Source organism: Opisthocomus hoazin, chromosome 15 (genome assembly GCF_030867145.1).
Source record: "Opisthocomus hoazin isolate bOpiHoa1 chromosome 15, bOpiHoa1.hap1, whole genome shotgun sequence".
In the NCBI taxonomy this organism is placed as follows: Eukaryota; Metazoa; Chordata; class Aves; order Opisthocomiformes; family Opisthocomidae; genus Opisthocomus; species Opisthocomus hoazin.
Window position 1 is genome coordinate 13,685,460 of NC_134428.1, and position 12,086 is coordinate 13,697,545.

Below are 12,086 nucleotides of genomic sequence, written 5' to 3' on the forward strand. Positions count from 1 at the left end.
CTGGCACCGGCTGGGCGGCTCCCAGGCGGCAAGGCCAGCGCGTGCCACGGTGTTGCACTTGCACCGAGCGGCATGGCGTAGCCTTCACCCTCCCGGCAGCGCCGTGGGAGCCGCTCGCAGCCTCCAAGGCGGAATTTTTGGAGCAAATAAAGGGAAAACCACAGCGGCCAGGTGCAACCCTGCCCAGCACCCGAGAGCGGCTATTTTTAGTGCCGGAGTTGATTGAAATTCATGGAGGAAAGGGGCCAGGGAAGCGCGGTGACGGCGACGGCCATCACCAGCCATGAGTTGCGGTGCGTCGTGCTGGTGGAGTGTTCGGCCCCGGATGGCACACGGTGGGTGCCGGCCCGTGGGGTGCGGCGAGGCTGGGGTGCGGGAGGCCGGGCGGGCAGCGGGGTGGCGGGTGGGTGCGGGGGCAGCTTTGAGGGGGCTCCCAACTCCCTGGGGAGAGACCCTGGGCCCCCGTCGGGGGCTCTGTGCTTGGGGGAGACCTCGGGCATCTCCCACTGGGGCACACGGCAGCTGCTGAGGGTCCCCGAGAGCAGCCGAGTCCCCGGTGCGGTGCGGTGTGGTGCGGTGCAATGCCGGTGCGGTGCCGGTGCGGTGCGGTGCGGTGCCGGTGCATTCCTCCCCCTAGGGGTCGGTGTGCCGCGGCGCGGGAGGCGGTGCTGGAGGCGGTGCGGGAGGCGGCGCGGTCCTGCGCACGGTCCGGGGGGCGGCCGGGGCACGGCGGGGAACGGGGACCGCCGCGGGCCCGGGTGAGTGCGGCCGGGGCGGGGGGTGGCGGGAGCCCCGGGGCGGGAGGGGAGGCGGGCGGCGGAGCCCGGGCTTGGGGGGAGCGGTGCCGAGGCTGCCGGTCCCGGCCCCGCGGTTGCCCCGAGCCCGCCGCGGCTCCGGCGTCTCCCGTTTCTCCCGGCAGCACGACCGGCCGGACCCCCCGGGCAGCGCCGGAGCCCACCCTGCCCCGGCCGGACCCCCCCGGCCGGTGTGAGCTGCCCCGGTGCCGGGATGGGGCAGGGACCCCCGTACCCCGGGGTTCCCCGTGCTCACGGGGTGTCCCCTCCCGCCCCGCGCCCTGCCGCTGCCCCCCGACCTGGGGGGTGGGTGAGAAGCCCCCCGGGGGGGCTTATGGCCTCCCGCAGCCAGCCCTCTTCCCTGTCAGCAGGGGTGCCCGTGTCCCCTGGGGAGGCTCCAGTGTCCCCCAGTGCTCCCAGCGACACCCCTGTGTCCCCAGCTGGGCAAGCTGTCCCCAGACAGGACCCCCCCTGTGAGCCCCCACCTGCCCCCTCCGAGGCCTGATGCCCCATTCAGAGTGACTGCCTGGGGGGCTCACGTCCCCTCCCTGCCCCGTGGGGCTGGGGGCCACGGCCAGGAGACCCCTGAACTGCTCCATCACCCACCCTGAGCATCCCCAGCCCCGGCTGGAGTGGGGGCCGGGGGGCGAGCAGGGTGGCCTGGCAGTGCCAGCGGCCGGGACGGGTGCTGGGGGTACCCTGGGGTGGGGGCTCCGGCTCTGGTCCAGGGAAGGGACGTCCCACGCCAGGGACATCAACACGGGCACTCCCTGGGAGCAGCCCCCCGGGGTCGGCCAGAACCTGGGTGCCCAGGGGCGGGTCCCCACGGGCATTGGCAAGTCTGATCCCATCCCGGCATCCCGGCATCCCTCTTGCTGCCCTGGCCACCGCGGTTGGGTGTGGATGTGGCACCCCAAAGGGAGGGCACTGTATTTTGGAGGGGGGAACACGTGCGCTCCAAGACAGCTGCCTAGGGGTGCGGGGGTCTGCCTGGCAGGGAAGGGGTTAACGCCTTGGGGGTTTCGGGGTGCCGGGGTGTCCCCAGCCGGGCACACCCAGGCTGCTCCTTGCACCGCTGACCTCACACCACTGCCATGGCAACGGCTCATGAAGTCACCGGTGCCGACAGCGGGGCGGCTGCCTCGAGCGTGGGGTGATGCGATGGGAGTGTGGGAAGGCTGCCGAGCACCATCCCCCCTGCTCTCACCACCTCTCCCCCCCCACCCCCGGGTCTCCCCAGAATGAGCTGTGCCCCCGCCAGCGCCGACGCCTGACCCGCGCCCTGCCCGGGCCGCCATGCTCATCAAGGAGTACCGCATCTGCATGCCGCTCACCACCGAGGAGGTGAGTGGGGGGCTGGGGGGGGCCAGGGCTGCCTGTGACCCCGCGGCCGGGCAGGGGAGGGAGGTGTCGGTTGGGAAGAGGGGTGCAGAGGCCGTGGGTGCCAGGGACAGCTTGGCTGCAGGGACCCCACCGATGGAGGGGGCTGTGGGTGGGGGGCTCATACCCACAGCAGTGTGTGCCAGGGGATGGGGGCTGCACGACACCGTGGCCCCCCTTTGCTATCCCCTCGTGGTGTTGGACTTGATGAGCTTAGAGGTCTTTTCCAGCCCTAATGATTCTATGGTTCTGTGGCTTGTGGCAGGGACCGTCTGCCTTCGCTGAGCCACCGACGTCTGCTTTGGCCACAGCCGTTGGGCTCGGGGTGCTCGATGCGAGTGCTGAGCCGTGTTTTGGGGTGAGCAAGGGGCCACGTCCCATCCCTGGGCACGGTGACCTTGGGGTGTGGAGCCCTGTGGCAGCACTGGGGGCTGCTCACGGGCAGCTGAGTCCCAGGACCGCGGGACGAGCCAGCGGGCGAAGGGCACCAGGGCTTTGGGTGCCCGTGGCACTGCGGTGCTCGGGGCGGCTGCTCAGATGGGGAGTGTGGGCTCAGTCCCTGCTCCGCAGGGAGCCCGAATCCCGGTCGGCAACCAGCAGCGATAGCCGGCAGCCAGCGGCATCCCCGGCCAAAGGTCGCTCATGAGCGCCTGGCGCCAGCGGGGCCGTTTCGGGGAGCAGGGAGCCGCGGCGGCAGTGCCCACGCCAGGCAGCGCCAGCCCTCCCCGGGCACCGGCAGTTTGGTGTTTGCACCTGGGGAAGGTTTCCGATTAGCAGAGAGCAGCGATAAGATCGTGCTGGCGATGAGGGTGATGGATGGGATCTTCAGCGGAACAATAAAACACTCATTGCGCAGCTGCATCATCAAATATGAGCACACACACATATATATACATATATCTATATATCTCTTTATATATATATATAGAGAGAGAGTTTTCCCTGGCTCCTGGGCTGGTTGCTGAGCAGAAAGCCTCCAGGCACTCTGTGAGGCACTCGGATGCTGGGGAAGAGCAGGGAGGGCAGGATCCAGCGCTCGGCCGAGTGCTGGAGCAGCTCAGGGGCAGGAGGGTTGAAGCAGGGTGCCCTGGGAGACCCCTGCCCGCCGAACGCCTCGGGGTTCATCACCTCTTTGCACCGTGCCTCAGTTTCCCCTCTCAGCGGTGCGGCTGGAAACCTGTCAGCCCGGCAAAGAGGATCCCGTCCCGGCGCGGTGCCGGGAGGGTGCCGGGGCAGGGGACGGCAGCGCTGAGGCCGGGCGCTGTGGTTGCAGTACCGCGTGGGGCAGCTCTACACCATCAGCAAGCACAGTCACCAGGAGAGTGAGAAGGGCGAGGGCGTGGAGGTGGTGAAGAACGAGCCCCACGAGGACCCCGTCCACGGCCCCGGCCAGTTCACCGAGAAGCGTGTCCACCTCTCCAGGTGAGGCTGCGGCTCCGGCAAGGGATGCTGGCTGGGGAGGGGGCCCCGGCTCTGTGGGGCAGCACCGCAGTGGGGGGCATGGGCAGGCAGCGGGGTGGCCCCATCCCTCCCTCCAAAATTCCCGGGGAAAATCCTTTCCGGGTCCTTGACAATTTGCGGTGTGGCTGCACCCATCTCCCGGGGGCACATCTGTCTTTGGGGGCTGCACCCAACTTTGGGGGCTGTGCCTGTCTCTCAGGGTGCCTGAGGTGCACTTACCTGGGGGGCTGCACCCATCTCCTGGGGTGCGCCCATCACCCAGGGTGCACCCATCTCCAGGGGCTGCACCCATCTCCTGGGGTGCACCCATCACCCAGGGTGCACCCATCTCCAGGGGCTGCACCCATCTCCTGGGGTGCACCCATCTCCAGGGCATGAACCTGTCTCCCAGGTGTGCACCCATCCCTGGGGGCTGCACCCCTCTCCAGGTATCGGTGGGTGTCTCGGCTACGGCGCGGGGCTCGGCGGGGATGCCCAGGCTGCTGCTCAGTCCATCCCTGGGGGTGTCCCCGCGTCCCCTCACACAACCCCCTGGGCATCACTGGCACCCGGTGCTGCCGTCCCCGCGTCCCCACCGCCGGCTGCGGCACGCCGTGGTGCGGGCATCGGCTGCTCCCCCGCTGGGGAGTCGCTGGCGTTAGACGGGCTATTTTTAGCTGCGGCACTCACGATTCCTCGCTGGGAGATGGTATTTATAACGCCTGCAAATTAATCAAAACTCACCTCCCGGCTCCCCTGGGGGCCTGATCCTGCGCTGGGAGCGTGGGCAGCCACGTGGTGCTGGGCAGGGGTGCCTGGGGGCAGTGGGGGTACCACGGGGTCCTGGCCCTGAGGGGGCTGGGGGGTTCTGGGGAGAGGATGGGGGCACTGCGGTAGAGGTGAGGGTCCTGGGGAGGTGGCAAGGGTCACTGGGGAGGTCTGGGGGTGCAAGTGATGGTCTTGGGGTACAGATGAGGGTCCTGGGGGGGTAGCAGGGGTCACTGGCAGGGGTTCTGGGGTGCAGATGAGGGTCCTGGGGAGATAGCAGGGGTCCATAGGGGGGTCCCCAGGGTGGAGGTGAGGGTCCTGGGGAGGTAGCAGGGGTCACTGGGGATGTCTGGGGGTGCAAGTGATGGTCTTGGGATGCAGATGAGGGTCTTGGGGAGGTGGCAGGGGTCACTGGGGGCGTTCTGGGGTGCAGGTGAGGGTCCTGAGGAGGTGGCAGGGGTCCCTAGGGGAGTCCCCAGGGTGGAGGTGAGGGTCCTGGGGAGGTAGCAGGGGTCACTGGGGATGTCTGGGGGTGCAAGTGATGGTCTTGGGATGCAGATGAGGGTCTTGGGGAGGTGGCAGGGGTCACTGGGGGCGTTCTGGGGTGCAGGTGAGGGTCCTGAGGAGGTGGCAGGGGTCCCTAGGGGAGTCCCCAGGGTGGAGGTGAGGGTCCTGGGGAGGTAGCAGGGGTCACTGGGGAGGTCCGGGGGTGCAAGTGATGGTCTTGGGGTGCAGGTGAGGGTCCTGTGGAGGTAGCAGGGGTTCCTCGGGGAGTCCCTGGGCTGGAGGTGAGGGTGTGTGGGGGGTGCTGGGGTGAAGGTGAAGGTTCCTGGGGAGGGGATGGGGGTCCCAGAGCCAGGGCCGAGCTGTGGGGGGCTGCGTTCGGTGGAGCAGGGCTGGGTGGCACTGGGCAGGGCTGTGCCCGCCGGCCGTATCCTGCTCCGAGTGCAGCCCCCCCTGTCGTGGTCCCCTGCAGCAAACTGCCGAGCTGGGCGCGGGCAGTGACCCCCCGCATCTTCTACATCACGGAGAAGGCCTGGAACTACTACCCCTACACCATCACCGGTGAGCCCCGGGCAGGGCGCGGGGACGGGCACCCGGGCACCCTGCCCCTCTCCGGCGGCGGCAGGGGGGGGGCTGCCGGGAGAGCCTGGCCGTGGCCGCTTCCCGGTCTCACCGTTCCCTCTCTCCCCCACGATTCCACCCGATGATGCCACCCCGTGATGCTGACGTGCCATGGTACCTGTGCAGAGTACACGGTGAGGAGGTGGCTTGGGGACCCCTGGCCCCTTCCCCAGAACCTGGCATGGCTGGGGGGGGGACACGGGGGTGAGCATCCCCTGGGGGTGGGTGTCCCCTGGGGTCAGCATTTTTAGAGCTGGGCGTTCTGTGGGGCTGGGCATGCCTTGGGGCTGGGTGTCCCTTGGGGTGGGCATCTCTCAGGGTGCGTGTCCCTTGGGACTGGGTGTCCCTTGGGGCTGGGTGTCCCGGGGATTGGGCGGCCCTCCGGATGGGCATCCCTCGGGGCCAGCTGACGGCCGTTCCCTGCAGTGCTCCTTCCTGCCCAAGTTCTCCATCTACATCGAGACCAAGTACGAGGACAACTGCGGGGACAGCGAGAATGTGAGTCTGCGCGGCAGCCGAGACCTGGCAAACTCGTTGCAGGGGTGATGCACACATGCGCGGCTGGTGCCTCTCAACCTTCCTTCCCCTCCCCAGATCTTCTGCAGTGATAAAATCCTGGGTGACCACGAGGTCTCCTTCCTGGACATCGCCTTCGACGAGATCCCCGAGCGTTACTACCGCAGCCTGGAGGTAGCATGGGGGGGGGGCTCCTCTGAACCACCCCCTTGTCCCCTGTCCCCGAGGGGGGGCTCACGGCCCCGCTCTGCTCCCCCAGGACCCCCGTTTCTTCAGCTCGGCCAAGACGGGCCGGGGGCCGCTGCGGGAGGGCTGGCGCCAGCACACCCAGCCCATCATGTGCTCCTACAAGCTGGTGAACGTCAAGTTCGAGGTGTGGGGGCTGCAGACACGGGTGGAGCAGTTCGTGCACAAGGTGAGGGGGGGGGGGGCTCCAGGATGGGGAGGGGGGGAAGGGGACATTGGGGGGGGGGGTGTCAGTGACAGGGTGCTGACCCCCGCGGTGCGTGGCAGGTGATCCGGGACATCCTGCTGATCGGGCACCGGCAGGCTTTCGCCTGGGTGGACGAGTGGTGCGGTGAGTCCGCGGGGCCACCCCCGCGCTGCCGGTGACGATCCCTGGGGTGGCCCCCAACCCCAGGGTGGGAGGGGGCTGCGGGTTTAACCGCCGATGCCACTAACCCCACGGGCAGCTCCCGCTCTTCCACCAGCCCCCCTGCTTCCTATGCTGCCTGCTCCGCTCCACTCCCCCTGCCCTCACGCCTGCCTGCACGCCCGCACGCTGCCCGCTCCCCTGCATGCCCGGGGAGGGCTTGGCTGAAGGGGGGGGGGGGGGGCGAGGAGAGGAGCTCCAGCACCCCTGCCTGTGCTGCCTGCACCCCCGGCCTGGCAGGGAGACATGCTGCGGGCGGCTGCCGCGTGGGGACGCGGGGATGGGAGCCTTGGGTTTGGCGATGGCCGGCGGCGGGCGCGGGGCCGTCGCGGTGAGCGGCTCTCTGCCTTCCAGACATGTCCCTGGAAGAGGTCCGGGCCTTCGAGACTCAGATGCAAGTGGCCACAAACCAAAAGCTGGGGAGCCAGCACCCCTAAGCCCTGCTGCGCGGGCAGCCCTGCCGCATGCTGCCTGCAGGCGGGTGCAGGCAGGGGGGCTTGTGCACGGCGCACGCCGAGCCCCCCCTGCACCCCGCAGTGGAGGGTCCCCCCCCGACCAGCTCCCTCCCCGCGCAGCCCCTGCCCGCGCTGCCTGCCCGTTGCTTCCCCTCTGCTGGTGCCCGAGCCAGGGGCTGGCTGCGCTGCCCAGCGTCCCCCCTCCCTGCCCGTCCCCCTGTCCCCCGCCCCTGTCCCCTTCCCAGCACCCAGCTCGGGGGGGGGGGGGGGGCTGGCACGCGGGGTGCAGGCTGCCCCGGGATGACGGGGTGCAGGACGCGGCCGTGCCGAGCGGCCCCAAGCCCGGGGCTGGCTGCGCTGCCCAGCGTCCCCCCTCCCTGCCCGTCCCCCTGTCCCCCGCCCCTGTCCCCTTCCCAGCACCCAGCTCGGGGGGGGGGGGGGCTGGCACGCGGGGTGCAGGCTGCCCCGGGATGACGGGGTGCAGGACGCGGCCGTGCCGAGCGGCCCCAAGCCCGGCTGTGCTCGGCAGGGATGACGATGGAGGAGGTGCGGCGCTACGAGCGGGAGACGCAGGAGGCCACCAACGAGCTCATCGGCCTGGTGGCACCGGCCATCTCGGTCAGCGAGGTGGGGCAGCCCACGGCCACGCGCTCAGCCCCCACCAGCGCACCGTCCACCCCGCTCGGCGACGAGGCTCCCGATTTCCTCGCTCCCCCCAAGACTCGCCCACGCAAGAAGTCGGCGCCAGAGACCCTGACGCTGCCTGCAGTGTGGGAACGTGCCGGCGCCGAGTGACGCTGCCGGTGCCACACCGTGCCACCTCCCCGGCCGGACCGCACCAGCTCCGCCGCCCACCATGGCCCCCACGACAGGCGCCGTCCCCGGGGAGGAACCTGCTGTCGGGGCGTGGGGAGCCCTGGGGGGGTACCGACCTCCCCAAGCCATCATGGGTGCCCACGCAGGACGTTGCCACCATCACCGTGCTGGACCAGCTGCCTGTGCAGGGAGGGGACACCAGGCCGGCGCGGGTCCCCGGCAGTGGCGGGCGATGCTGAGGGGCCGGTTCGCCCGGTGCTGCCCACCCCAGTTTCTCCAGGGGCTGCCAAGCGTGCCGTGGCTGGGCGCCGGGCTGAGTGGCTGCGGCGCTCGGCAAGCGATGCTGGAGCACCTCCGGCAATGGGCACAGCGCCTGACAGCAACAGTGACAGCTGGGTGCCCAGGCTGGGGCTCCCTGGGGGACCCCCGGGCCACACAGCCCCGTGCAAGGCAGGTCCCGCAGTCGGGGGTCCCCCTCGCTGTCCCTCCGGGGGCTGTGGCCACCTGAGGTGGGGCTGGGGCAGGCTCAGCCCTCCGTTTTCCTTGGGAAAACAAAGGCCTTTTCGGAAATAAAAGCTGGAGACACAGCGGCCGGTTGCCGGAGGTGGTTTATTCGGCTCCACGGAGGTGGGCCGTGCCTGTGCCGGGGTGCTGCATCCCTTGGGACTGGGTGCATGCAGCGAGGGATGGTCGGATCCCCCATCCCAAGGCAGGGTCCTGGGGGTCGAGGTGGGCAGGATGGCGCTGGCTGCAGGAGGGTCAGCCCAGCCCCGGGGCGATGCCCCCAGCCACACCGGTGGCACTGGGCTCCTCTCCGTGCCAGCCATCACCATCCTCCAGCTCCTCGGCACCCGGCAGAGCCGACGCTGCCGGCCCCAGCAGGGCGATGTAGAAGGAGCTGCAGTAGACGGGTGCCTTGTTGGGGCTGGAGTAGACCTGCTCGGGCCGCAGCGAGGCGAAGGGGTTGGCGGCGTAGCCCATGATGTGCATCTCGAGCTCCACCAGGATCTGCAGGGAAGACTTCAGCTCCTGCTCGCTGCCGGGAGAGAGGGAGGACGGGCCCGTTACCGGCCGGCTGTGCCGGCATGCTGGGGGCAGCGGGGCTGTGCTCACCTGTAGACGGTGAAGAGGACAGGCAGGCGGTAGTCCCGCAGCAGCAGCAGGGTGGGCAGCCAGCCTGCCAGCAGGTCCGGGCAGGCGTGGAAACCTGCGGGGATGCAGCAGTGAGGGTCTCACCTCACCTCCATCCCGCCCCAGCCCCGGGGAGAGATGGCTCTAACGGCACCCACTCCATGCCAGAGACCCTCGGGGCACGCGGTGATGCCGGCAGTGGGGCTTGGCAGCACTTAGCAAGGTGGGTCCTGTCTCCCCACCACCCCCGGCTCTGGGTCCTGGGCTGAGCCACCGCACCGAGCCCTGAAAGCAGGGCCCCCTTTGGGTGCTGCTCACCCTGCTGTGGGTGGCACAGGCTGAGTGCTTGGGGGGGGTACGAGGCAGCTGAGCCCCCCGGGGGTCACCCCAGCTGCTCTGGCTGCCCGTTGAGGCTTGGTCCAAAGCCCTGGGGATGTCCTGAGCCACCAGCAGGCTCAGCCCCAGGCACTGCCATGGTGCTCAGGGTCTGCCCTGCACCCTGCCAGGGAAGTCCCGCTCTGGGTAGCAGGGTGGCAACGGTGTGGGTCCCTCCATGGTGCAGGCACTCACCCGGGTGAAAGCCCACCACCAGGTCAGGGCGGGTGGCCAGCTTGGTCTCCACGTGGCTTTCCCAGAAGTCGTGATAAAGCCCCTTGTAGCTGCTGAGATAGACTCTTCCCTGGGGCGGCGGCGCGGCGAGGGGTGGCCTCATGATGGCTCCATCGACCACGTCCACCCCCACCATCACCAGCTCCATGCCGCAGTGCCCCGGGAACATCCGCGTCAGCTCGTCGTAGTCCGTCAGCCGGGTGTTGAGGGTCTCGACGTGGGACGCCCCCACCATGTGCACAGTGAGGGTTTTGGCGAGGGGGTTGATGCCGAAAAGCCGCAGCCCCAAGCCGATGGTGAGTGGCCGCGAGTGGAAGTCGGTGACCAGGCGCCGGACGGATTCACGCAGCTCCTCGTCCTCCGGCCGGGGCTTCCCGGCGTTGGCCCAGAGGAGGGTCATGTACCGCCCGGCCAGGATGGCACCCAGCTTCTCCTCCAGCTGCCCCTGCATGGAGAACCAGTCCTCCCAGCCCTCCACGTCCCAGGTGGGTTTTGTCCAGGTCTCCGTGGGGAAGGGGATGTCTCCTGGAGTTAGGGGTAGGGAGGAGCGTTGGGGGTCACAGCGGTGGTCCCACAGCCCAGGCTGCCTGTCCCACCTGGGCTGCGGGGACGCTGGGCCCAGCTGGGGGGGCTGGAGCTGGGAGGAGGGACCCCCACGTCCCTCCGTGGGAGCCGTGCGGCCTGGGGTGGGGGTGTCAGGCGGGTGGGGGACAACGCAGGGTGGGAGCAGCGTTCCCTGCCCCACCTGTGAAGATGAGCCACTCCACCAGCCGGTCCAGGGCCACTAGCTTCAGCTTCTTGCAGAACTTCTTGTGCAGCGGCCAGTTGGCACGCTGGCACGCCATGCCGCAGTAGTACACGTTTTGGCACCTGGGGAGAGAGGCAGCGTGCCCGGCCGCGGTGGGGGCGGGGGGGATGACACGATCCGGCCCGCCGTGCCTGGCTCCCTGCCACCGCCTCCCAGGGCTGCGTCGCTGCTTTGGGGGTGCATGTGGCTGGAGGTGGGCGTTGGGGCCAGACACCCCCAGCTTCACCCCGGCCACAGGGCTGTGAGCAAGAGGATGGATCTAGCCCCATGCCTTCAGACACACACCCCACCCCCCTTACCTCTTGCATCGCCGGAGGCTTTTGGGGTCAGGGAGGGCATCGGGGAGCTTCTTGCACTCGGCGCAAAATTTGAAGGTGTCCTCCATCTTCTGGAACATGTCAAAGTAAGTCCGGATGCCAAAATCGCTGCCGCTCTTCCTCCCATCCATGGCAGACCTGCAGACGTCAGGGAGAGGGTGAGCAGGACCCAGCCCACGCTGCGTCGCCGTCACGGTGGGGCTGATGTCCTCCTTCCACGGCTGCCAGGATTTGGGCTCCAGCCAAGAGCATCCTGGCCCAGGCCGGCTGAGGGTGGGGAGCAGGGAAGGGGCTGGTGGAGGGGCGCACCCAGGAGCCCTGTCGGAGCACCCTGCGTGTGGGTGAGCCGGGAGGGTGGGATGAGCCGGGGAGATGCTCCAGTTGGCTGGGGACACATGGGATGCTCTGGCCAGGGGGGGAAACACGCACCCCCGGGTGCTCACTCACTTGTAATCCTCGTAGCTCTTCATGTTGAGCTTCTGGAGGATGACGTGGGACAGCCCCGGCACGTTGCTGTCCATGGCCTGGAAGCCCAGCGAGTCCACGTCGGGTCCCCTCGCTGTCGGCTCCTCCACTGGCTTCTTGGGGTGGCCGGTTTTGGGGGCAGCGCCCTTGTTTCGCTGGGCCACGGCTGCTGCAGGAGAGAGGGGTGCAGGTGAGAGGGCCGGTTCGTGGGTCCCCGGGTGCTGCCGGGGTCCCCCGCACCGCCCGCCGCCCCCGCGCCTCCTCCTGCCCGCCATGCTGCCGCTCGACCCGGCCGCGCCGGCGGGGAGGACGACGCCGGGCAGCCCCGTCCCGCTCTTGGCGAGTGAGGGCCGGGCTCAAATGTCAGCCCCGAGCAGATAGCGGAGCTATTCTGGTCATCCCCTCCCAGAGAACGGGCCAACCCGCGCCGGGGGTCCGGCACCCGCCCCGAAAGCTGCCGGTGGCATCCCCCGAAACCCCTTCTGCCCCGGAGCTGCCCCCTGCACTGCGCCGCGGGGCGAGCAGGGGTGGCTGCCCCTGTCCCCAGGCCCTCGCCCCACACATCTCCCCTCCGTCCCCGCGGGGCCTGTGAGACCCCACCCTGAGGTGCCCCCCCGGCCCGCGGGGACCCCCCTTCTCCCTCAGGGCCCTCCGTGGGGCGCAGGTGAGCGGCTGGGTGGGCACCGCGGCCTCTGCCAGGAGGGGACAGGGGCTGGGGCCGCGGCTGGGCTCCCCGGGGGCACGCCGGGCTGCAGGGAAGGGCACGGTGCCCCTGCAGCCCCCCGCCCAGCCGGCCCGGGCCGGGCCAGG

At 69.8% G+C, this 12,086-nt stretch overlaps 2 protein-coding genes across 4 annotated transcripts; one reads left to right on the forward strand and one right to left on the reverse strand.

Moving 5' to 3' along the window:
* Positions 1 to 669: 669 nt before the first annotated feature.
* On the forward strand, positions 670 to 8,554 carry LOC142363234 (cytoplasmic phosphatidylinositol transfer protein 1-like). 3 transcript variants are annotated; one of them, XM_075436420.1, is made up of 10 exons: positions 670 to 758; positions 2,035 to 2,138; positions 3,448 to 3,596; positions 5,359 to 5,447; positions 5,634 to 5,641; positions 5,934 to 6,005; positions 6,102 to 6,197; positions 6,283 to 6,438; positions 6,537 to 6,600; positions 7,660 to 8,553. In XM_075436420.1, exons 2-10 carry the CDS (start codon positions 2,091 to 2,093, stop codon positions 7,923 to 7,925), a joined length of 948 nt encoding a protein of 315 aa, XP_075292535.1. In that variant the 5' UTR covers positions 670 to 758; positions 2,035 to 2,090; the 3' UTR covers positions 7,926 to 8,553. The 3 variants fall into 3 exon arrangements, with proteins under 3 accessions (XP_075292535.1, XP_075292536.1, XP_075292537.1); XM_075436421.1 differs by having other exon boundaries at positions 7,030 to 7,747; XM_075436422.1 differs by lacking the exon at positions 670 to 758 and having other exon boundaries at positions 2,076 to 2,138; positions 7,660 to 8,554.
* Positions 8,537 to 11,807, reverse strand: MSS51 (MSS51 mitochondrial translational activator). The gene is made up of 6 exons (XM_075436419.1): positions 11,259 to 11,807; positions 10,794 to 10,949; positions 10,432 to 10,556; positions 9,648 to 10,211; positions 9,060 to 9,153; positions 8,537 to 8,982 (listed from the first exon to the last, which is right to left on the reverse strand). The coding sequence occupies exons 1-6, from the start codon at positions 11,549 to 11,551 to the stop codon at positions 8,706 to 8,708; spliced, it is 1,509 nt and encodes a 502-aa protein (XP_075292534.1). The 5' UTR covers positions 11,552 to 11,807; the 3' UTR covers positions 8,537 to 8,705.
* Between the last annotated feature and the right edge of the window lie 279 nt (positions 11,808 to 12,086).